At 44.1% G+C, this 24,100-nt stretch overlaps 1 protein-coding gene across 1 annotated transcript; it reads left to right on the top strand.

Moving 5' to 3' along the window:
• The first annotated feature begins 5,369 nt into the window (after nucleotides 1–5,369).
• HNMT (histamine N-methyltransferase) lies at nucleotides 5,370–19,991 on the top strand. Its single transcript, XM_071746454.1, is given in 8 exon segments — nucleotides 5,370–5,494; nucleotides 6,634–6,801; nucleotides 6,804–6,825; nucleotides 8,085–8,137; nucleotides 11,384–11,491; nucleotides 14,926–15,056; nucleotides 15,616–15,709; nucleotides 18,848–19,991. Coding segments are annotated over 7 exon segments (876 nt in total). The 5' UTR covers nucleotides 5,370–5,494; nucleotides 6,634–6,689; the 3' UTR covers nucleotides 19,204–19,991.
• Nucleotides 19,992–24,100: the final 4,109 nt, after the last annotated feature.

The following is a 24,100-nucleotide window of genomic DNA, read 5'->3' as shown; positions in this document are numbered from 1 at the left end:
GCATGGGTGAGAACATTGCACCCATCCAGGGCTGCTGTATGTCCTAAACCCACCCCAAAGCTGTTGAGAGGCTGTGGGGCTGTGAACCCCTTAATCTGGGGCAGAGAGAGATGTGCTGCAGTTTTCTGGGGTACCCTGCTCTGTCCCTGATGATCTGCAGGAGGAAGGAGGTGGCTGTGGCCCTGCAGCTTGGCCACTCTTCCCCCTAGCAGGATGGCTGCGCCCGTGGCCACGTGGGGATGCATGCAAAGCTTTGGAAATTTCCATTTTAATAAGAACAACCTTGGAGGAAGATGAGCAAAAACCTGTCTGCTCTTTGGCACCCAGAGTTTGGTTGTCCTGGAAAATGAGATTTTGCTGCCCCAGCTCAGAGATCTGGTTATCAGCTCCAGCTGACATCACTTGTGCTTTATTAGAAGAGAGCAGAGTCATTCTGCAGGCATCAAGCAACTCCTGGATTCTGTGTATCAGGCTGGCTGAGCAGGAATAAATCAGATCCTGGGGTAAGCCAAATAAACTCCTGGATCTCTAGGCTCAGGTATTTGATGTCTTGAAGTCTGGTGACAGGACAGAAATCGGGTCTTTCCTCCTCAGCCTTTCCCACTCCTGCTGCCTCTTGAAAATCTGGTTTCCTAGATCTGACCCACACACTCTGGACTCTTGGGTTGTATTAAGTAAGGGGGATGTGACATGTAAAGCCACCCCAGGGCTCAGCTCTGCTTTGCCTTGATTCCAGGCTTCAGTCCCATCTCCAAAGGGATAGATCTTCACCCAGGTGAAGATTGCTGCATGGCTGATTGTCTATCCTGGCAATTCCAACCTTTCCGAGATAAAATCAGCCTTGCACAGCTTTATGGCTGTCTTCAGGCATGCAGCCAGCAGCCAGACCCAGTGCCCTGCCTGCACACAGCTTGGCTGCTAACCCAGCAGCACAGCCCTTCTAAATCTTCAGTAGATATTTTTGGGCTGCTCTTCCAACTTCTGCCATGGGACCAAGGAGGCTGATGGAGCTTTGGATCAGCACAAGCTCTGGGAAATCCTGCATGGCTGGTGGCCACCCTGGGACTGGGGGGAAAGGCACCTTCCCCTGCACCTTTCTTCATGGCAGCATCCCTGGGAGAAGAAATAATTACTTCTTTGGACCAAGATTTTAACATTTAAGTCCTTTCTTCTCAGAGTACAAATTCTCAGCCAAAACCCATGCAAATGTACTGCAGAGAAGGAAATTATCTGCGGATGTTGAGTGTTGCCAGCTCACACCTTGCCTAAAAAGGGACAGTGACAACTACTTGGGTCCTTGGTAGGTTTCTGGGTGGATTCCTCTTACTCAAAACTGTATTATAATATTATACAATGTCACCCTTGGCCAAGTACCTGCAGAACTGTGAGTTGTCCCCTGTGCTGTCATGGCAGAGAGATGTTTAATTCACAGTAGATATTATTTCCCAAATATTGATGTCCTCAAGGCCTGTGGCATCTCCTTTCAACACTTCAGCCTCCTGCCAGCTAGGACAGGGCTGTGTATAGCCCATAGAGCATGGAATAATGGCACAGGGAGGAGATTTTTCTTTCTTATTGATGCTAAACAGTATAAAACCACATTAAGGAACAAAACCATGGATCTGCCTGAGGTTGGTGGCACCAACTTCTCTGTGGGATTTCGTATTCCAGAGGGATGCCAGTCCCCCTCCTGGCTGGCTTGTAGCCTCTGGCTCAGCACAGCCCTACCCTGGGCACTGCTGCAGCAGAGCACAGAGACAGAGAAGAGCAAGGAAGATGCTGAGGGTGATGCAAGTAAGGTCCAGGCTGTGGTGCAGCATCCCTCCTCCCAGATCACCCTGTGCCAGGGCAGCACTGAGCACATGTCTAGCTGAAATTCCTGGGATTTGGCTTAAAGCTCACTGAGTGCATCTTCAGGGGAAATTAAATAAGGAGATTAGCAGCAGCATCTTCTACTTAAAAGCACTGGATGCATATAATTGCTGATTTTTGGCTCCCTAAACTCAAGCTTTTCTATTACATGGCAAGTAGCACTTGGAAAACTCATTTTTTATAGCAGAGGGAGGGAAGCATGGGACAGAAACAAAGCACTGAGCTCTATTTCCTTTGATCAGCTTTTTGCACAGCTCTGGTGATGCCAATTCATTTGCATTCCCAGGACCTCAAAGAAAACCAGGGAAGAGCAGTGCCCATGCTGCTCAGCTGTGTTTGCACAGCAATGCTTACCCTGGGACAGACCCAGGATGGGGCTTTGCACACCTGCAGAATGAGCACTCACCCAAGCCTTGAGAAACTGGCTCCACTTCTGGCTGTGTGCCCAGGGTTTCCTTTGCCTTAAAATACATCTTGCAAATAAACATGATTATTGATTTAAAATGACAAAGCAGCTTTGGGGCTGCTCCTCCTGCCTGTGTGGCTTTGGTGTCCCTCTCTGCCCAGGGACCAGCAGGAGGTACCAAAACACCAGGGCCTTGCAGCTCTCAGCTTGCTCCTTGGTGTTGTAGCTCCTTCTCTGGCAGGGGTTTGGCAATGGTGCTGTGGACAGAGAGAGAAAAAAAAAATGCAGTGTGTGGTGCCTTCCCACACAGGTGTCCTTCTAGCAGAACAATTTTAGCATCATTTCAGTAAACTTTGAGCTAAATGTCAAACTGCTGCCATTCCCCCTTGTAGTGACATGAGGCAACCAGGTGCCACTAATTGCCAGGTAGTGGGCTTGACCTCGTGTTAAGCCCAGCTGTGCCTGATTAGGGCAGGCCCCTACTGCGCATGAGCAGGATTAGGGGGCCAATAAAAAGCCCACTACCTGGCAATTATTGGCACCTGGTTGCCTCATGTCACTACATCCCCTGTAACTGGGTCTTTGATAGCATGTTTACTAATATTACTGGTATCATTTAATATGAGTTTTGCAAGGAGAGCAATTCATTTCTCTATGAACTGTTTATTTCTTCATCTAAGTCCAGAAGGAAAACTTCTTCATTTAATTTAAAAAAAATATTTTGTACTAAACAGGCAAAAAACAGTTAATAATTTGAGGCACGTGCAGGGCAAATATTTTAAGGCTCTGAACACCAAACCACAGTGGGATAGCAGACATGGGGTGGTGCTTTTTTTCTGTGCTTGGATTCCTTGGGGTAAAACTGCTCCTTACAGGTCTGTGGAGGGTGCACACAACTTGGAAATTGCTTAAAAGGAACTGATGGAAAGCAAGGGATAAGCAAAATCTCAGCTGCTGGCAAGAAAATGAACTGAAAAGCCAAGTGATCTATAACCGTAGGCATCCATAGGCAGACTGTAAAGGATACTGTGCATTTCCCTGTGTCACACACTGAGGACAACTATTTCTAGCCTGTCAAGAGTCACATTTCCTCTATACCAATGTTGGGGCTTTATTTTTCACCCAGCCTCTAATTAATACATTGCCAGAGCTCTGTGCCTGCCTGCTCCCAGTGTGTCAGTGGCTGTGCCAGGTGTGTCTTGGGGGACAGCTGGCAGGGACCACCCAGAGGATGTGACAGGCAGGGTTTAACTTGTCCCCTCAGCTGCCACCCCACGAGGTTGTGATGCTGGCAGCAAAGCCCTCTCCAGGCTGCCACATCACAGCCCCAGGGGTGGGACAGCAGCAGCCTCGGGGATGGTGGGTGGCCAGGAGTGTGTCCCCAATGTACCCTGAGCGTGTCCCCAGGGCTGTGGGATCCCCCAGCCCTGAGAAAACCAGGCTGTGGCACATTAGGACTGTGTTGGGAGTGGGACAGGCAGCTCCTCAGGGAGGGATCCCTGTTCTGCTGGCATGCAGAGACAAGCACTAATCCTCTGATAATAACCCTGAGTCCCAGCTACAGAGTTTGCAGCTGAGGACAGGCTCACGTTGCTTTCTGGCTTTGCAGGGAAGGTTTAAAGTGTTTTACAGTGAGTTTAAAGCTGGTTTAATTCTGCCAGTGCTGGTGCAAAGCAGGGGTGGAGCAGCAGCTGCAGCAGAAACACAGAGGACATTGCTGAACCTCCCCCATCTTTTTAGGGAGCTGCACAGAAATTTGGATTATCCCTGAAGGGAATGTGCACAAGTGAACATTACTATCCAAAAGTTTCTACCAGCCTAATGCAGAAAGAATCCTTTCCTTCCTTCTCTTGACTAATTTTTAAGGTTAACTGGATGAAACTCCAGCAGCAAAACACACAGTGAAATAAATGGGGCAAATTCAAACAGCCAAAAGCATAATGAAATAAATGAGACAAATTCCTTGAACTGGGCCTAACATGAAAATGAATCTCAGCTGCTCATTAGACACAGCTGAACGGGGGACATGGACAAATTAAATGTGAGAAAGGAGTGGAAGGCACAGAAAATGGGTCCATTATCTAAAGCTCCTCTTATTAACTACACAATATTTTTTCAAGATTGAAGGTAGCAAAATATGTTAATGGGAAACAGCAAGGCTTCTTTATGCACTTAAAGTAAAAAGGAAGGAGTTGGGCAACACAGAAAAATGGGTCAACAAGGAACACACCACTTTATTTTCAGGGTGAGTTAGCAGAAAATCTCACCAGATGCACAACCAAGGGTTTGCTTCCTTACCCTCCTCTGCCCAAACTTACACCAGTTTTCCCCAGGTGAATCCCAGATTTTTCTGGGGATTGGAGTGTTGGCCATCTAGGCAAAGGGTATGTCACCAATACAGTGACTTCAGCTGCCATTTCTTGGGCTGTCTGCCCAATGGCCAAGCCATTGGCCACCACTGGGCTCACTGATGGGGGGGATCCCTGTGCCCAGGGGGGCACTGCCTTCCCATGCCACTCCAAACCAGCTCTTGTGGGCATCTGGGGCCCAGCAGGATTTTGAAAGCTCTCCCATCTACTTGTATCCAAGCCCTTTTCATCACTGTTGTTGTTCAACATACTGGGTTTTGCTGGTTTTTCCCTTGCAAGAATTTGTGGGGGGTGGCACAGGGGATTTCTGCCTCTGCACTGCCAGTGGTGTGGAAAATCACACCTTGGGTCCTGCTCTGGAGGTTGCTGCTGGCCTTTGGGACTGTCTGGAGGACAGCAATTAATAGGCATTGCTAATTGACCTCAGGACACTGAAGCAGCAGCAGATGCTGGGGGAGGCTGCTCAGCACCACCAGCCTGTACCATGTGTCCACCTGGGGGAACCTTTGTGATGTGCGGAGATGCAGCTTATGGGATGCAAAACCAAAATATGCCATGAGCTGAAGGCTGAGCAGCAAGAAAAGAGAGCAAAGTGCTCATGTTATCATTGAAAAGGGAGCAGGAGGAGGGCCAAGCAACTGCAGCTGCTCAGCACAGCAGCTGTGCCTAGAAATCACCCTTTGAAGGGAGGGAGCACTAGAAATAGAATCAGGGAGTGGCCAGGAAACGTGGGGATGTTTTTCCCTATCCCATCTTCCTGCTGGTGGTGTAACTGCAGTGGCATTCAAGGGAGAAGGAGCTGTTCTTATACAGGGCTTTAGGACTGGCTGTTTTGAGTGACATTCTGGTAAGCAAGAGATGAAGAGGTGACCTCTGTGAGACAGCTTTGGGGTGGGGGCAAAACTAGTGACAGAGTTTGTCAGAAAAGTTACCAAGAGTTCATTGCCCAGGAGGAGGAGTATAAACCAGGAGGAGGGCACAAGACTCTTGGTGTTCCCTCTGCAGCTGGGGAGCACAGGAGAGTTACTACTTAAAGGGACAAGAAAAGCAGTCAGGAAAAAGTCCAGGCTTTGTGGTGATGCTGGGGAGTGAAGAGAAGTGGTGTGGGGGGCTGGATGTGCTGGGACCTGGGGGACCTCAGCACTGAGAGGGTTTGGCTTTTGGCTGTTGCACTTCAGCAACAACAATGAGGGCTTTGCTGTCCAAAAGGAGCAATAGAAATAATAAAAAGGTGGCTGGGACCTAAACCTCTGTGGGCAAGAACTGCTGTGTGGTCCTTAAGACTTCCTTAAGAAGGAAGAGGACCTTTTTCTCTTTGCCAGTTAAGACAATCTAAGCTGGGCTTAAATTACAATTTAAGAAGGGATGGATATGTCTTTGTGTGACACAGTCCAACATGTCCCTGTAGCATGCTCTGCCTCCCTGACTCCATGTAAACTGGGTTTAGCACAGCATCCATCCCATTAGCTCCTTTGGCTTTCCTAAATTAACTGCTTAGCCCCTGGGAATCATACCACTACCTTCAGAGGAACTAGAAAAATAAAGAGTGCATTTGTAAGGTTTTTATTGTTTTCAGCCCCCCATCAGCATTCCCTTTAACAGGGAATTCCCTTGAACAGGCAGAGACATTTTGCCAGCACCTCTGGAAATGGGTGCTGCGCTTTCTTCTAATCCAGACCAAGCCTTTGGAGCCTCTCTGTGCCTCCAAGAAATAGTGGGGCTTTTATTTTATTTATGTACAGTCTGAAGACCCTTTTTTACTGGGTTTTAACAGAGCTCTGTGTCAGCACAACTAAAAAATGCTGGTGCTTCCTCTGTGCAGGTTAGAGATGATATATTGCCCTTTGCTGCTTCAACCTGATTTACAGCTTCCCTCCCCAAATTGCATAATGCTTTTAAAAGATAAAGTATCAGGACTGAGGACATGGAGCAATGTCCAGGTGCCTGCTGGTTTTACCTCTTTGGTGTTTGTTGTTAGTTTGCTAGGAACAAAAGCTTCAAGGAGTAATTTTGTCCCCTCCTGCACCCTTCCGACACCCAGCATGGCACTGCCCATGAGGAGCTTGGTCACCGACCCTGGAAGATACCTCCAAACTTTCCACCTTTTCCTGAAGAACTCCACTGAGCACCAGTGCATGTGGGAGTTCGTGGAGAGGCACTGCCAGCTGTGATAGCAAGGTAAGGTGGAGATGTCCCCAGCAGGTTGGGGACAGCCTGGTGGCACAGTCCTGCAGGGGTGACAGGCTCAGGGAGGGACAGGTTGCTGTTCCCTGCCATAAAGCCACCCTGGCTGCAGGAGGGCTTTGAATTGGCTGGAGGTTTCCATCCCACACGTGGCTCCTTAGGATGGAGCCTACCTAGCAGGGAGGAGACAAGGCTGGGCTGTTTCCTTGCATGCAAATATGAAGATGGGCTGAGAGAACTGGAGTTGTTCATCCTGGAGAAGAGAAGGCTCTGGGGAGACTTTATAGCACCTTCCAGTACCTGAGGATGCTACAGGAAAGCTGGGGAGGGACTTTTTATAGGGGCGTTGAGTTTGATTGCTTCAAACTGGAAGAAGGCAAAATGAGGGTAGAGAGTGGGAAGAAATTCTTTCCTTTGAGGGTGGTGAGACACTGGTACAGGTTGTCCAGGGAAGTTGTGGTGCCTCATTCTTGGAAGTGTTCAGTGCCAGAATGGATGGGGCTTGGAGGAACCTGGTCTGGTGGGAGGGGTCCCTGGCCAAGTAAGGAAATTGGAACTTCATGATCTTTAAGGCCCCTACCAACCCAAACCATTCTGTGAGTATGAAATGCAGCTTACCCTGAATAAACACTGAAATGCGAGAACATATTTTATATCCTAACATTAATTTTGATTGAAAACATCTTTCTCAAAATAATATATTCATTTAATATTGAGTGCATGTAAATAATGCTCCCTGTTTGCCTGCTGTGCATGCTTTTTGCAGGACCCTTTCCTTTGTGTGCTGTCTCGGGCATCAGGGGTCGAAGCCTGGTTCTGGGAAGTCCCATTTCTGGGCCCAGGGGCTCTGTTAAAGTCTTGCTTAGGGATTTTAAATGTGTTACACTTTCCCCTCTTTTTCCCCATTTTGTGAAAGGCAAAGCTTCTACAAATAATCTTTAAGCTGCTGGTCCAAACACAGGCAGGTCTCTGGTCCTTGAAGCACAGACATGGGGAAGCCATGTACCTGCTCCTGCTCTATGCAGGATTCTTCTAAAATTGCCAAAATAACTGGAAAACAGTAATCTCCAAAAAGCAGGGTTCTGAATCTGATCTCTTCTTGCCCATCTGCAGTCATCCCTGTACCTGCACAAGTTGTGTCTGGTTCCATCCCTGCAGATTTTAGTCTTCATGGGATCTCCACTGCTTCATGTAATGCACATAACCCTCTCTCCTGGGTAGCTCTCCTAAAATCTATAAATAATGTTTCTCAGTATTGGAGATGGAAAGTCTACAATAAACATTCTAAGTGTTGGTGGTCGAGCAGGTATGCTATGAACTTCAATATCGGTGTGGTTTTCACTTTCTTTTTTTTTTCTTTTCCCAAGGAAAAGAGGATTACAAAATGCAGAAAGGAGCAGGGTGGGAAATTAGTCTTGTCATGAAAAATTCAGCTCCAGGGACAGATGGTGTTAGCTGGTGTGTGGCCACATTGTCTGCAAACAGCTTGTGTCTCCACACCCTGGTTCTCTTATGTCCTCCATGAGAAACCTCTTTCTGCAACATCACTCCTCGAGGACAGAGAGAGACTTGAACTGCCCCGTTGTGTTTCTATGCAAGAAAAGTGCCATAATGTCTAAGATTCCTCAGAATATGAAACTGCTTTATTTGCATGGCAATTACTCTCCCCTGTAACTATTTACTGATGTGATAACTCCCATCATTGCTGCCTCCTGCCCTGCCCCATGACAGGCTGGGGTGGGATCTGGTTTTCCAGTTTGCAGTTTCTGACCACTGTCAATGCCTGAGCTCCTCTTGGAGCTACTGCGCCCCCAAGCAGAGAAAATAACATAAGCACTAAAAGAAATAACACATAAGTTAAAACAAGGTCCCTAAGAGATCCAGAAGAAATCAGAAGGCTCTTATCTGAAGTTCAATGGGTGGAAAAACAATGCTAATAAAATCAAGCAGCTTCTTCTCATAGCATTTCTGCTTAAGTTCCCTCATAATTAAAGCCTATGTTTTCTAATTCTGCTCTGCCCATTAAGTCATCAGGCTTAAATTTTATAAGGACAGTTAATTTAATTTAAGTGTTTTAGTCATACCATCTCCAAAGACTAATCTCAACTTTGTCAATCTCTCCTAATAAGTAAAAATAATTGTATGTAAATGGCAGGCATTAATTATAAGACAGACAGTGTGGCAGTGGGAACATTGCTCTCCAGGCAAGGGAGAGCATTCTTCTGCCAAAAAATGCTGTTTCTTACAGAAGCACTTCACAAAGTTACTTAACTCATAAACCAGGGACACTCTGGCTTAGCCTGATGGACATGCAATCAATGATGTGCAGGCAAAACTCATTTTATGATGTTAAAAAAACCCTATACCACCCAAAATCTGATCCTCCCTGGCTCCTTCCCACCATGGCTCCTTGGGGAGGGCAGCAAATTCTCAGATCCCTCCTCCTACCCCTGATGTGGCAGGGTAGTGATGGAGCTGCTGTCCTGGCCCCATCTGTGCTTGGCAGAGAGGGAGAGGGGAAGGAAAGCTTTTCCTCTCCACTTTTCCACCTCAGGAGGCAAGGAGACCATTTAATGCAGGATCAGACCCCATCCCACCCCATCTTCAGGCCCTGCAGCCTGATTAAGTTCACACTCCAGCACGAGCACGGAGCTCTCTGTACCTTTAAAAGCCATCAAAGTCATCAGCACTGCTATAAAATAGCAACTGGGCTACAAACTGTCCCCTTACGTAAAATGTTTAATTAGAAACCTAATGGTGAACGTAGTGGTAGCCTTTAAAAGGTAATTGTGTTGGAGAGTTTAAATAATTTGGATAGCCTAATTGCCAAGTTGTTGATAATGCAAGCTGCCAGGGATCTGACTGCAGAATGCCTCAGGATGCTTGTTTGCATATAAAAGAGCTCACTGAAGTCAATTAAGGCTGTGGATTAAATTATGAATCAAAGGGGTGGGGTGGTTTTGGCTAAAAACAACACAAGGGTGGTTTGACCACAAAAGAGGGGAAGGAATATATATATATATATATATATATATATATATGTCACCTGCAAATGGAATACCAAAATTCAGTTTTTGGGTTTTTTTTATCAGGACCCACACAGCCTTTTCAAAGGGCTAATCCTTTTTTACAGAAAGTTGGTAAAGCAACAAAAAAAAATTAAAAATATTGCGGTAGTTCATTACAAACTCTGTGTTTCCAGGTTTTACCTGTAGACAACTGGCTTTGCTCTGAGTTTTCTGCAGAACACAGGGTTTGCAGTGATAGCAAAGCTGCAGCTATGTCTGCTCCTTCAGAAATTCAGTTTTCCTCCCTCCCCATGTAAATTCTGGTGGGTTTAGTTACTTTTGAAAGATACAGATGTCTGAAAAAGTTAAACTTTTCCTTAGTTTTTCTGATAAAGTCTTGGGGTGTTAATGAGCAGGTGAGACCTAGGCTGGGGTCCCCATTATGGCCATTTAGCTCTCAACATTTTCTTTTTGTACCTCGAGTTTTCTGTCTCGTGGAGCTACTGCTGGTGGGAACTCAAAATCCTGAGGATGGGCAGAGGCCATGGCCATACAATGGGAGTACTCCCTCCACAGTCCCTATGTGGCCATCAGGGTTCCCTACATCAGCTTCTGTTGGGTGCAAAATTTTGGTCATCTGCAGGGAATTTTATGAGGTGGAGTTGTGAGCATATTTTTCAGGACAAAGCTCAGTATCTGTCACTAATGTGACTCCATGTTATTCAGCACAGTTACATTCTGCTTCACCCTTCCTTCCTTAATTTATTCTTTTGTATTCTTAATTAAATCTTGTGTATGATTTCCCTGAGCTTCCTATACTGCAGATGGGGAGAGATGGTCAAGAGCCATGGCAGCTCTTTTTATATTTTGAAATGTTGGTCCTATTGGTACTGCTGTTGGTAAAATAATTGCAGCCAGCCTGAACAGTATCCAGAGAGAACTGGACCTCCCAAACAAAGCACAGACAGCTCTGGGGGGTTCTGTAATCAGGGATAGATAAACATAAACCATATGGGCAATAGTTATCTTCCTTATGGAAAAGGTCACAGGACAGTAAAGACAAACAGACATGAATGTTGCTTCTGATTCCAGTGTAAACACATATTCTCCCTCACACACATGACTTGGGGACCAGTGAACCTGGTAAACACTCTTACCAACTCCCAAGAAATTCTGCCAGGTTTGCTGGTGGCTTGGGACCATCAGAACTGGTGCCATCAGGGCCATTTAGAATATTCCCTGGGAGGTGAGGCCATGGTGAGAAAACCTGAGGCCACACAACGTGCTGGTGTTCCCTTGGCACTGCTGATGGTGCTCAGAGAGAAGGTAGGAAGATAGTTGTGATGGATATTTCATTTTTTTCTCAAATCCTAGAGCTTGAACCCTCAGTGGCAATCAGCTGAGAATGCAAAGTACCTGTGTGGCCCCTGGTCTGTAGGTGAATGGCAGGAGTCAGGTCTCAAAGGAGGGGATGTGATGATGGTGGAGATGACACTTGCCTGAGCTTTGCTTCCATTTTGTATTTCATGTTGCTGCCTCCCCAGGTGAGATGGACCTGCAGATTCTCTCCAAAGTACAAGCCATACACCCAGGAGTCACCATCAACAACGATGTGATAGAGCCAAATGCTGGCCAAATCATCAAGTACAAAGGTATTTGTGCATTAAATAGATTAGATTTATGTTTAAGGCATTAAAAAAGAGTTGAATGCTGTGTGACCCCACATACACAGGATTTCTTGTCAGGATTGGCTCTTAAAAGTTAAAAATAAGTTACAGTTCTCTGCTTTTTTGCTATCATTGCTTTTCAGCAATGTTCAGACCCATTAAAATCTCTTCCACTGCCAAGAACTCTGTGTGGCAAATATTTGGACTAGGCAGACTTTAAAAGCTAATCAAGGTAGGAACTGTTTGGTTACTTTATGGGAACAGTAAAAGCCCCACACTTCAGAAGGTTTTCCCCCTTCCTCAGCACTGAAAGGAAAATTTTGATCTCATGGTAGTTTTCACGTAACCTAAAAATCCTTTCCAAGTAATCTAAACCTCACAGTGTTGCACTAAATTAGTCACCATCTTTTGAATCAGAAAACATGGAAAGGAAAGCAAGATGAACAGGTAAGATTTTTGCTGTGTGCTCCATGGCTTCAAGCTTGATTCCTCCCACCAGCCCAAAGGTCTGAGCAACATCCATGAAAGGAAACCAAGCCTTTTCCAAGGGGGATTGGATGTCTGGAGGGACACTCTGGTTAAATCTCCCTACAGAGCAAACGTTAAATATTAATCCATGGTTTATCACTGGATTAACACCCTCCAGCCTTTAATTATTGTTTTGTAAGGAGGTGTCACCAGCTACACCCTACAGGCTGTCAGCAGCCCCAGGCAGAGCACACCTTGCCAAAAAACAGCTGCTGGATGGTGGTGGTGCTGAATGGTTGTGGCAGTAATGAATGAACCTTGTCAGCAGATCTCTTTTGCTGGAAATGCTCCAAACTGTAGTAAACACCAGACTGTAACACCACACTGTAAATTTCCAACTCTTACTCTTGCTTAAGAGTCCTTAAAAACGAAGCTTTCCTGGTGGGAAGCGACTTGTGGAAGTCAAAGGGGGAAAAATAAAAAAGAGGTAACAAGCCCTTTCTCCCTGCAGGAGTCACTGGAAGCACCAAAGGTTCCCAGTAAACATATCTTTTTTTTTTATATGTCTCTATTTCATGGACTTCATCCTTGAAACGATGTCTCATGCAAAATCCCAGGAGTTTTTACATTGCTACAGATGGTGAACGATGGGCAGCAGAGCATTTGCTCTATTTATAAGAGAGTTTGGGCACTTACACATAACATTTCTGACCTGTCTGGGCCATGGAACACAGACTACATGTGTCTGGATTTGTGCTGAACCTTCCTATTGGTCTCATCAACTGGCAATCCTCCTCTACTTCAGCGAGTTTCTTTGGAGAAGAAAGTTAAAGAAAGTATAAGATGTTCTTTAAGTTTTATGCTAAACTAGAAATGAAATATTCATCTGAATTTCTTTCTTTAAACTTTCTATTTGGTAATTAATCATCTCCCCAGTAGGTATCATTAATTAGGTTTCCGAGCCCTAAGTTTTTCCAGGGAGAATTGGAAACATGATCTGCACCTCTGAGGATTCAGTAGTTATGTTTTCTGTCTAACCAGATGTTTTTTCCTTTGGAAGGAGAAGCCACAGTCACAAGAGAAGCTTCATACTGGGACAAGTAGTGATGACAAACTGAGGATTTTCTTAGTCTGGGTAGAATGCTGGAGCCTCTCCTCAAACCTCATGGCCAGGCTGTGGCTTTCCTTCATTCCTGGTCCATGTCCAGGTGAATCCCCTTGGTAACCATGGTTGGAGTGTCAATCCGCCCAAAACTGAGCTGCACCACCATATTCTGCACTGTGCAGTTCAGCTGGGATCAGTCTCACCTTGGTGGCACCCACCAGGGGGACATGACCAGTTTCTGACCCAAACAGAAATCTGGGTTGAACCCAGAAGAAAATTAAGGAAAAATGTCAAAACAATTAAGGTGATATGTTTTGGCTGAAGATGAATATTTGGGCAGAAACTTCCCATAATCAGAATGTGTTTGCCCTGTCTGCAATTTTGACTTGGAAAGCCCACCCTGGCAAGAAATTCAGTTTTCTTCCAGTGCCTCCTTGCTGACTGTGTAGCAATGGAACAGAACCAGGCTGCACCAGATTCCTTATGATGGTGACATCAATCACTGCTGAGTGAAGCTGGGGATTAAAACACCAAATTAAATCTGAACTGTAAGTTCTGGGGCCAGTGACTGATAACTGGAAGTGAACAAAGTACCAGCAGCAGCATCTGAAAGGGGTGGCACCTTTCCAGTGATACAAGAGAGGAGATAAGTATGGATGGAGCATTTCTCATCCATTCTACAGGGATGTGTCCTCAGCAGAGCCCAAAAGGACATGTTATGATGAGTGGTGTAAAAGCACTGGCTTGAGTGAATCTTGTTGCTTTGAACATGTGTTCTGCAGCCAAGGCTCAGGCTGCCTTTGGGCTGTGTAAGTTTTAAATTTATGTGAACTCCAGTGGAGCACAGGAATGGCAGCAGGGAGAGCTCTGTCCCGGGGCAATCCCAAAAACCAGTGTGACAAGCTCCATATGCCACTGGATGGACATTGGTATTCCAGCATCCCCTAATATATGAAATTATCCCTCAGTTTTGCTCCCATAAAAGCAAAGAAATTCAGTGATGAGCTGGGCCCTTGGTATAACTTATTCCTTGAATCCACTTCTCTGGCTTTCTGCTTTTCTCAGTTGCTGGATGTGCATGGTATGGAGGTCTGGAAACACCACAGTGCTTTTGCTTTAAGAAATTATTATCCTGTACTTTTTTTTTTTTTTTTTTTTTTTAACCTTGGCCAAAATTGTGGGCTTTCGAAAAATCTTATTCTATTTGCACACAGCAGAAACCACATGTCAAGAGATGAGTTCTTTGTTCACAGAGTAGAGCTTTCCCACCACCCTTCTGACACATTCCCATACTGAGTCTTTTGCTTTCTCTGCTCTCCTGGAGCTTTTAAATGTGCTTTCCCTCCAAAACACAGTCCCCAAGATCCATCCTCAAGCCCCTATATTTATTTGTTAGGTCTGGAAAACTCTGTGCCGTAGCTTCTGCTCAGCCTTGGCACCAAAGCAAAGGGTGCCTCAGCTCTTCTTCCATTTAGCATCAAATGTGCTGCTCCCGCCCTCAGTACTATTTGTTCCAGCCAACACCTTTTAATGCAAGTTTAGCCAGTCACAGGGAAAAGTTCCTTTCTTTTTTTTTTTATTTTTAATCAGGTAAAAACTGAAGGAGGCCAGATGAGGGTGCAAAGAGTAAAGCACAAGACCAAAGACTTCATTTTACAAAGACCTTTACAGCCCCTTTCTCACATACAGGCTCACAGGGAGGTTTTTAAATGTTCTACTGTTATGTTAAACTGACACCAAACCCCTCTACCTAAATATGACTTTTGTATGTATTAAAGCTCTGAATGGAAATCTGTCCCATATTTGCAATTGAGATAACTCTCTCCTGCCTTCTCCTGTATTTCAGAGGGTGTGGCTGAGACATCAAACCTGGAGAATGTAAAGTTTACCTGGCATCAAGAGACAGCTTATCAATATGAAAGTTGAATGAGTGCAGAAAAGAAGTCTAAAAAATGGGACTTAATTCACATGATCCAGGTAAAAGTCTCGTCAGACTTGGCTGTTAGAAGCATGCATGGAGTATGTGACCTAATTATCCACTGTAAGGGGTAGGAAAGGTGAGCTTATTTCCCTGTAATTCAAAGAGCTTAAGCATAAGTGAATTGCAAAAGTGAAAGATGAGTTGCAGCAAAGCAACTTTGAGCACAGGAGTCCTATTAACCAGGCTGTGTGCTGCAGCCAACTAAAACTACGTTTTAATTAGTGCTTTCAAAGCTCCTTGTCCACTCTGGAATACTGCCTTTGTAGTGCCAAGTTTACTGAAACCATTTCAAGCCATCCTCACTGCTAAGAAAGGAAAACCTTTATCTTAAGTTGATCATGAGCCTGGTCCTGGCAGAGCCAGAGAGCAGGGGAGGCAGTGATAGCCCTGAGCTTGCAGCAGGACCCCTTGCCCTGCCCTGTGCTAACACATCTTGTCATCCCTCTGCCCTTCCCTCAAGATTGTCCCCGTTTGCCTTCTGTCACCTCCTGATACCACTTACAACATTCACCAGGACTGCATAGTTCTCTCTGTAAGCATCTCTGCTCTTTCCAGATGCTCTATTATGTGCAAGATGTCCTGGCTACCATCCGATACTTCCACAGCCTGCTGGAAGTAGAGGCCAAGCTCATCATTATCCACTCATCAGGTGAGCACTGCTCAGCTGGGCACCTTTGGGATTTCTGTGAGTTCAGTATAGAAACCAGTGCACAGTTCTATTCAAGCATCCTTTAACACCTGTAAAGGTGAACTGACTGCAGCATCAAAGAATCATTTTGGTTGGAAAAGAAGTTTGAGAGCATTGACTCCAACCATTAACTCAGCACAGCCAAGGCCACCACTAAGCCCTGTTCCTCAGCACCACATCCACAGGGCTTTGAAATCCCTTCTCCATGAATGGGGATTCCACCACTTCCCTGGGCAGCCTGTTACAATGCCTGACTGTCCTTTCAGTGAAGAAATTTCTCCTAATATCCAACCTAAACCTCTCCAGGAACAACTTGAGGCCATTTCCTCTTGCCCTGTCACTTGTTACTTCGGAGAAGAGAGCAACACCCACCTTGCTGCAAGCTCCTTTAAGGTACTGGGAGAGGACAATAAGGTCTCCCCTCAACCTCTCCTTGTAAGATTTGTTCTCTAGACCCTTCACCAGTTTCTTTGCCCTGCTTCTGAACAAGCCATAATAAATGGCTGCTGAGAGGCTCTCCCTACAGCCTCTTCTATTTTCTGTAAAGCTTTTCAGGCTGGGTGGGGCATTATTCTGCTCCTGGAGACCCAAAGGGCATGGACCAAATGACTGATGGGGCTCAGCTGTGCTGTACAGCAAGTGTTAGAGCACATTGGGTTCCTTTTCTTCTCCATTTCCTTAATATCATCATTTTGAGTGGAAAACAGCATTCTTAGGGTGCTTCAGATCTCAAAGAAATGCTCTGTGGACAGTCCAGCAGGCAAATGGGGGAGCAGAGTAAATGAAGACTTTTTAAAACTGTGGGTAAACTGCAACAGAGATGGTGCATGGGTGGGTGGGGTTTGATTCTATCAAACTGTTAATGTGCTTCACAAGCAATAGAAATTTTAGTTGTGTAAACAGCCAGGTCTGATAGCTCCGTCAGGGATGTTAAGTGTTATTTGCTCAGAGTTTTAAACTTAATTTTTTGATTGAATTTAACTGTAATGTCCAACTGTAATGTGTTTGATGAAGTTTTTGTGTTCAGAAAGTGCCCACTATGAAGTGGCACTTCTCTGACCTAAATTTATTCAAACTATTTTTCTCCATAATGTTTTTACTTTAAAGTGTTCACTATGAGAAATCTGTATTTTAAATGATCTGAGTTAACTGTTCTTGTTCTTTGGCTGACTGAGAATAGATTAGAATATCAGACTATTGCTGATCACCTGCAGAGAGTTAATTGAAACTCTTTTACAGCTGCTTAACCTGTCCCTTTAGATATTCCTGGAATGTCAATATGGAGTGGAACCTGGGCCCATTCAAAATTGATGTGATTAAAAAATCTGAATTCATGAAAAGTCAAATCTGGAACAGACAACTCTGTGTTTTCTAATGGAGAAGAATAGAATAGCAATTTCTGGGGCCAGCAAGAAAATGGAAAGGAAGCAGAGTGGAAAGGAAGGGGCAAGCATTGGGGAAAGAGGAATAGAGAGAGAAGAAAGAAGAAGTGCTTTGAAAATGGGCACTGAAGCACTGAAAATGGGCACTTAGCAAAGAGGTGCTAAAAGATAAGCAAAACAAAGTTCGTTTAAAAAAAATGAAGGCAATGTCATCTCCAACACAAACACAATAGGATGTGTTAATTAAAAATCAGTCTGGGCACAGGACTGATAGGAGAGGGCTTGGTCAGGGGGTGAAGGTCTGTGACCCCTCCTGCTCCATCCCTGCCTGGAGAGCAGGTGAGCTGCAAGAGCTATGAGGTGTTATTTTGAACACATTTACAAAATCTGTTTACATTGCCTTGAAAACAAAAGTAGTGCCATATGCTGAGCCTACTGAGAGCTGTTATAATAATGCTGCGTTCAGGGACTGTATAATTACTGGGCTCGGAGATGGCCCTGAGTCACACAACACTGACACCAGCAAATTTCCTGCAATTAAAGCTCAGCACTCAATTTCCACCAGGTTAAAGAAAATATTGTAGCCCCTCTTCTAAACACCAAACTGTTTATTTGACTATAAATAACTGTTTGCAGATAAAGTATCTGCAAAACCGCCGAGCAACTGCTTTTTGTAGTTAGGGAGATTTATACTCATAACTCTCAAGGGCTTCTCATTAGGCTCCAAGTTATTTTCATTCTGTCCAGTCATTCTTAGTGATCCTTTTCTAAATGATTTATAGCAGAAATGCTGAATCACAAATACAGGGTGAGTGAAAAAAAAAAAAAAAAAAAAAAAAAAAAAGACATCTCTGGGGAGTTTTCAACTTACCCACATGGTTTTCTTTGTAAAACATTCCTTGAGGTGTGCACACAGCATGGGTGTAGTTCTGGAGGTGATTGTGGTGCTACAAGAGCCTTTTTGTTCCTCACCTTTCATCTCTGAACAGCCCAAGTGTCTTTCTAGCACCACTGGGTAGGTTTGCTTGGGGTGAGGGGCAGTCCTGGCATTGCCTGTGTGAACAATGTGAGAGTTATAGGGTCAAAGGCCTGGAGGATGGTGCAGCTTCAACCTGAGCTCTGTCCACCCCACCTTTTTCTCCACCACACATCTAGCTTCATGGACAACGTGATCAGGGGTTTGTATCCCAAATATCTCATGTAGAAAAGAGATAGTGTAATGGTCATACATGTTTCAATGAAGCTAGTGTAGGTCAACCACACAGTAATCAGGTGAAGGAATAGAAGAGGTTTTTGTCTTCCACACAAGCAGCTGGAATCTAGGGAATAGTTTCAATCAAGAAGATGGCACTGAATAGCTGATGCTCAGCTACAGGAGGATGACTCTGGGAGATCCATCCCATGTGCATGCAGCAGAGGTATGCAGAAAAAGAAGGGAGATCGAGTGCTCTGAGCTGCTCTGGCCTCAGCTGGGGACTCAGTGGGAGGTGCTGGAGCTCTGGGGTAGGCAAGGTCTCCATCTTCTCCTGCAGCTCCCAGCCCTGAGGCACAGAAGCAGGGAGGCAGCCATCTCCCTGGGACATGCCCCAAGATTCCAACTCTGGAAAGACCCTGCTTGCAACACAGACAGCTGCTAAAAGATCCCAGATAATCAAAATTTCATTCAAATAATGTTTTTTCTTATTCATGAGCATTTTTCTGGGGGTTTATCTTTCAGGAACCGATGGCTGGGAAACGCTGTGGAAGAAGTACAGGTCTTCCTTCCCTTTGGATTCTCTCTGCATTTACATTTCTTCTGCTGACATCAAAAGGATTCTGGATTCAGCTGGGCTGAAGTACCAGCTGCATGAGCTCACATCCCACCTGGACATCAGCAGCTGTTCTATTGAAGGGAGCAAGGATGGGGAGCTGTTGCTGGATTTCCTGACAGCAACTTGTGAGTTTTCTAAAACTGCTCCTCCTGAACTAAAGCATCAGGTAATGGAAGAGTTAAGAAAGCCTGAATGCAGTGAAGAAAGGGATGGGAAGGTGCTCTTTAATAACAACCTGAGTTTAGTAGTCATTGAGCCATGAGTTAACCTCTTCTTGCCCCTTGATTCAAAGCAAAAAGCTAGATACAAACTGTCAACAGCCACAATATATTTTTCATACTTTATAAATGGCTTAGTTTTCCTCAGCATTGATGGATAATAGATAATTTTTGGAACCTACTAAGAACTCAGTATTAATATACATTGTTATAAGTGAGCTTTAATACCAAATTAATTCTGCACTAATTGTGAATATGTAACTTACTGTGTTAATTGTGTGTTGTTGTATGGATGTTGTATAACCTGATGTAACTCAGACCACCCACTCAGGCACTGAAGAAACCTGACCATTTCCTAAGAAATAACCAACATGTTTTCATCTTCTTCATTTAAAAACTCTTTACAGACCAGATAAGCAAATGATAACTTCTCAGTGCAGCTGGCCAGAGTGGTGGCTAAGAACAAGTGACCATTTGGTGGCTGCTCAGTGGGATTCCTTGAGCTTCCTCTGCCTCTCACTCCTCCAGGTACCTCCCACCTTCTACATGTACAGTGGCTGCCTGCTCCTGCCTCCACAGCCACCTTCATTTAATGGCACTGCTTCTCTTTTCCTTTACTGTCACCTCTTTTTATGATATTGCATCTGCAGAGCCACTTATGGACCAAGTCCTTGGTGGCACTGCAGGAGTGAAGTGATCCAAGATGTTTGAGGAGCAGCAGTGGTGGGAATTGTCCTAGAGGGGTGGATTTCAGTAGTGAGCCCTGTTGCAAAGCCTGTGTTAGGAATCAATTTCTTGATGTTTTTTTGATGGTTTAAGTTAACCACACAAACCCTCTTGGCAGCAGGGGCCATGCACGTAGCAACAGAAATGTAAGAATAAAATTTGACGCCAAACTGAGAGGTGTCAGTGGGTTTTGTTTCACTTCCAATGGAGTAATGTCATGTAAATCCATTCAATACACAGTAAGGATGCTTAGCAAGAGGGTGCTGCACCTCCTCAGTCCTCCTCCATGGGGGGGTTGTCTCCACTCTGGTAGTTAATGCATTTCTTTTGGTAAATGATTTTCTGGTTTCAGGAAGTGTCTACAAGGCAGAATGCATGATGGAATCCCATCAAGTCACCTGAATGAATTCAGCAGTCTGAATCCTCAGTTTATCCAGTGAGACAGGTGTGATTCCTGCCATGGCAATAATCTGATTCAGTGTCAAAATGGTTTGCTTTAGGTAGTGCTTTGGCTGCAAGAAATTAGGTTTTGTGTTGGGGTTTTTTTTGCATATGCATTTGTGATCCAATACAGATTATTGATGGTTTCAAGTGATTTACAAGATACCATATTGGGCATTAATAGCTGTTTATGTTCACTTCAGGGTAATTTATTTGAAACACACCCTTCTCTGAATGATCAAATATTAATCCCAGTGTATTTTAGAATGTTCCCATGATATTTCTCAGCTGTTGAAGAGACCAAAATCTTTTATCTCTTCTACTCAGTGCTATGTAGAGATTCCCACACCAGAAGCCCTCAGTATATCTGTAAGCTGTTAGGTGACACCCTGAAGCAGGAAAGAAAGAAAATCTCTCATTAGAACATAGAATTGCTGTATGCATTTCTAATGGAAAACAAAGTAAAGTTACAATTATTCTTGCATCTCTTTTGTGCTGTCTGTGACCTCTTCTAAATGGTGCATGTGAAGAAGGTGACCACTGAATATTGCCACATCAACCCTGTCCAGAGTAACTTACCTTTCAAAGCCACAGCAATGCCAAAATGAAAGAAAAAAAAAAAAACCCAAAAAACCTCAAATACAACAAGAAATCACAGAAAGGAGATGCACATGCATGTCCTGGTTTTGGGAGGGTTTAGAAGAGGTTAAAAAAAAATACAAGAAAAAAGCTTCTTAGAGTTTTGGGAGAAGGCTTGTTCTGAAAATGTGGGAGAGCAGGAACAACTAGGATCAGCAGAGGTGATCTGGAGAGATGAGAGGGGGATGTGAGCACACACACACAGGAGGAGACTCATTGTGAATGCAGGTGAGAGCTGCTTCTCCTTTGATCCAGAAAGGGAGAGGCTGGGGAGTGCTTGCTGGGTGCATGGAGCTGCATGGGCTCTTATTTAAAACCTGGATTCACCAAGGGAAAAGGCATTTGCACCCCATTCTGGAGAAAAAATTCCTTATCTAAAACCAGGCATTGCTTTTGCTTCTGAGGAGAATTTAATTTTAAAAGTTCTGGAAAAAAATACAGTAAATTCCATAAATAATTACAGTAAATACCATTAAAATTACAGTAAATTCCATAAAAATACAGTAAATTCCAGCTGTATATGCAGCTGCTTCCATTTAGGGGTTGGGAGAAAACTGAATCAGAAGAACCACCTTTAGGGATAAATTATTTTTAATTTTAAATTTGTAACACCTGCATTTTCCAAGAAATACTGAGTATTATATAGTAGGAGATGAGTGTGAGAAAGCAGTTTTATGCTCATTTGACCATAAAAATCAAAGGAGCTTTTGTAAATCTGTCAAACAACATCCTCATAGCCTGAAGAGCCACTCTTGCATGAGAGAAATGCCCTTAATTGTACATTGAGATGCTGCTATTCCAGGGTGTGTTTGGGGAAGGCAGCCTGTTCACAAACATAGATTTCTATGGCAGTTTTGAACTTACCTCTGCATTTTCCATCCCAAATTAATGATTTCTTCTCAGAAAGTCTGTCTTACCTCAGCCAGCTGAATTTAATCCAGAAGCACAATTCCAGAGCAGCCTTGCCCTTTGTAGAGCCCCAGTTGGATGTGTGGGCCAACAGGATGGGTCTTCCTCCCTTGGCTTTATACAAAGGTTTTATGAGACCAGTGGTCTTAAAACAATGTAAGACTGATTGACTGAAGCAAAATGGACTCTACCTGGATCAAAAACATACCAGAAATGATCCTGCAAGTTCTTCATGCATGGATGCCCCTTTCTGGCTAAATATGTTTCAGCAATGAAGTGTAAACATTTTACAGAGATCTGACTGTGGGTAAAGGCAACCTGAGCACTGTTTTATTTTAAACTGGGAGGCATCATTTTTCTAACTTTGCTGGCATATAAACCTGAATTATATAGATTATATTACAGGTGCAGGAGAAAAAAACTGTAGGGAAGGAGGGTGGAGAAGGAGGAACTCTGCTTTGAAACAGCAGATGAACACCAGGCTTGTGTCCCCCTGAGTGTGAGCTTGTGGCTCTGATGCTGCATCAGCTGATTATTTCCCAAGGAAATTCCAGTGGGAGGATTGCTGTTCAGGGGAGGGAACAGCCTGATATCCTTGGATCAGGAATGGCTTTGGAGTGATGCCACACGGGAAGGCTGGGGGAGAGCAAAAGCAGGGAGGGGAAAGGCTGATTCCCTCCAAAGGAGCCTGGTCTTCATGTCTGTATATATATCCCCTCTGCATCAAACACATCTGCCTGAGTAGCTTCAGGGCTGTTACTTTAAATCACATGCAGAAAAATATTCTTACTGCTCTGTTAATTACAACAGCAAATTGAACAAATGCACTTACAGCTCCATTGCTGTTGCCATTTCCACATCGGTGTAATTCATGCTTGCAGCCCATGATAGGATTTTTTAATGTCCTTACACAGCAAGGCAAAGTCTTCATTTTTAACAAAAATACAAATGCTAAAATGAAATGGATTAATATCTAATTTTACATCTTCATTTACATGATGTGCAAAATTATCTTAAAGATTTGTTATGGATGGAGAGGTGTTTCACCAATTTAGGCTTTTTTTTTTCCATACTGGAGAATGTTAACATAAATTGTAGCATAAATCATTGCCTTGTAGAGTACCAGAAGGTGCATATAAAAACCCATATCTTTACTGCACATATTTCCCATTAACCATAATCTATTAGTAATTGAAGTTCATTACAAATTCTTGTAGACTTTATTGCTATCATGCTGCATGACACAGTGAACCTGGCTTGCATAACAAGAAGTCCTTGCTGGGAAATATCCTATTAACAATGACAGTGCATTTGTCATTGTGATAATAAATCCAAAGCTGCCTGTAGATTATAAATTATTGTGGCGCCATTTCCACCGTTGTACTTTAAAAGTTTTGTCAGCACTTCCATTTTAAACCCCAGGTTTACAGGCAGTTATAGCTTGACTATAAAAACCTGCAGGGTGTTGAATCTCTGCTTACAAGGTCTCAGTCCGAGAGAGCATTTCTTCCCCCCAGTAAGATTCATATTTCACCCATGTGAAAATCCTAGAAGCAGAAGCTGTGTTGATGTCAGATTTTTTTTCTTCTGCATTTGCATAGCTTCTAATTGGAAAAAGCCAGGCCATTTGGCAAGCAATTTGTCCCTAATCTTTCTAAAGACTGTGGTAAAATTTAAGAATATATCAAGAAGATGAGATTCAGGCTGACTGGAGTGTTCACTGATTTAGCAGCTGAAAAAGCCTCAGTCCTTATCTTCAGGTGCCACAGACTTGGGGGAGGCATTGAGCAAACCACGTTTCTCTTCAAAGGAGAAACTGAAGAGCAATGATGCCACCCCTCTGCCTTGCCAAGGTGTTTTGAAGATTAATTACTAACACTGAAATTCTGGCTTCTGCTCAAGTCATCCTTCATCATGTCTATGCAACTCTTTGAGCTCTACGTAGGATTTAAGTGTTATTAAAAGAAAATTGCCATAGAGTTGAACTTTAAGTGTTAATTATGACTGAAGACATAAATGACATCAGGTCAGATCTTTCACAGTTTAACTCTGTAATTGACTTCAGCTCCCTACACCACGGGATAACTCTCCAGCTGAATGCATCTGTCTATCATGTTTCTCGAGTGCCTATAGCAATGCATCCAATTAGCTGGACGTAACCATTAGAAGCCTCTAAAACCATTAGAAGCTCCTAAATAGTGTAGGGTGAGGCCTTCACCTCCCTGA

The sequence above is a fragment of the Heliangelus exortis genome, chromosome 6, assembly GCF_036169615.1.
Source record: "Heliangelus exortis chromosome 6, bHelExo1.hap1, whole genome shotgun sequence".
Lineage (NCBI taxonomy): Eukaryota > Metazoa > Chordata > Aves > Apodiformes > Trochilidae > Heliangelus > Heliangelus exortis.
This window is presented reverse-complemented; position numbering and strand designations above follow the sequence as displayed.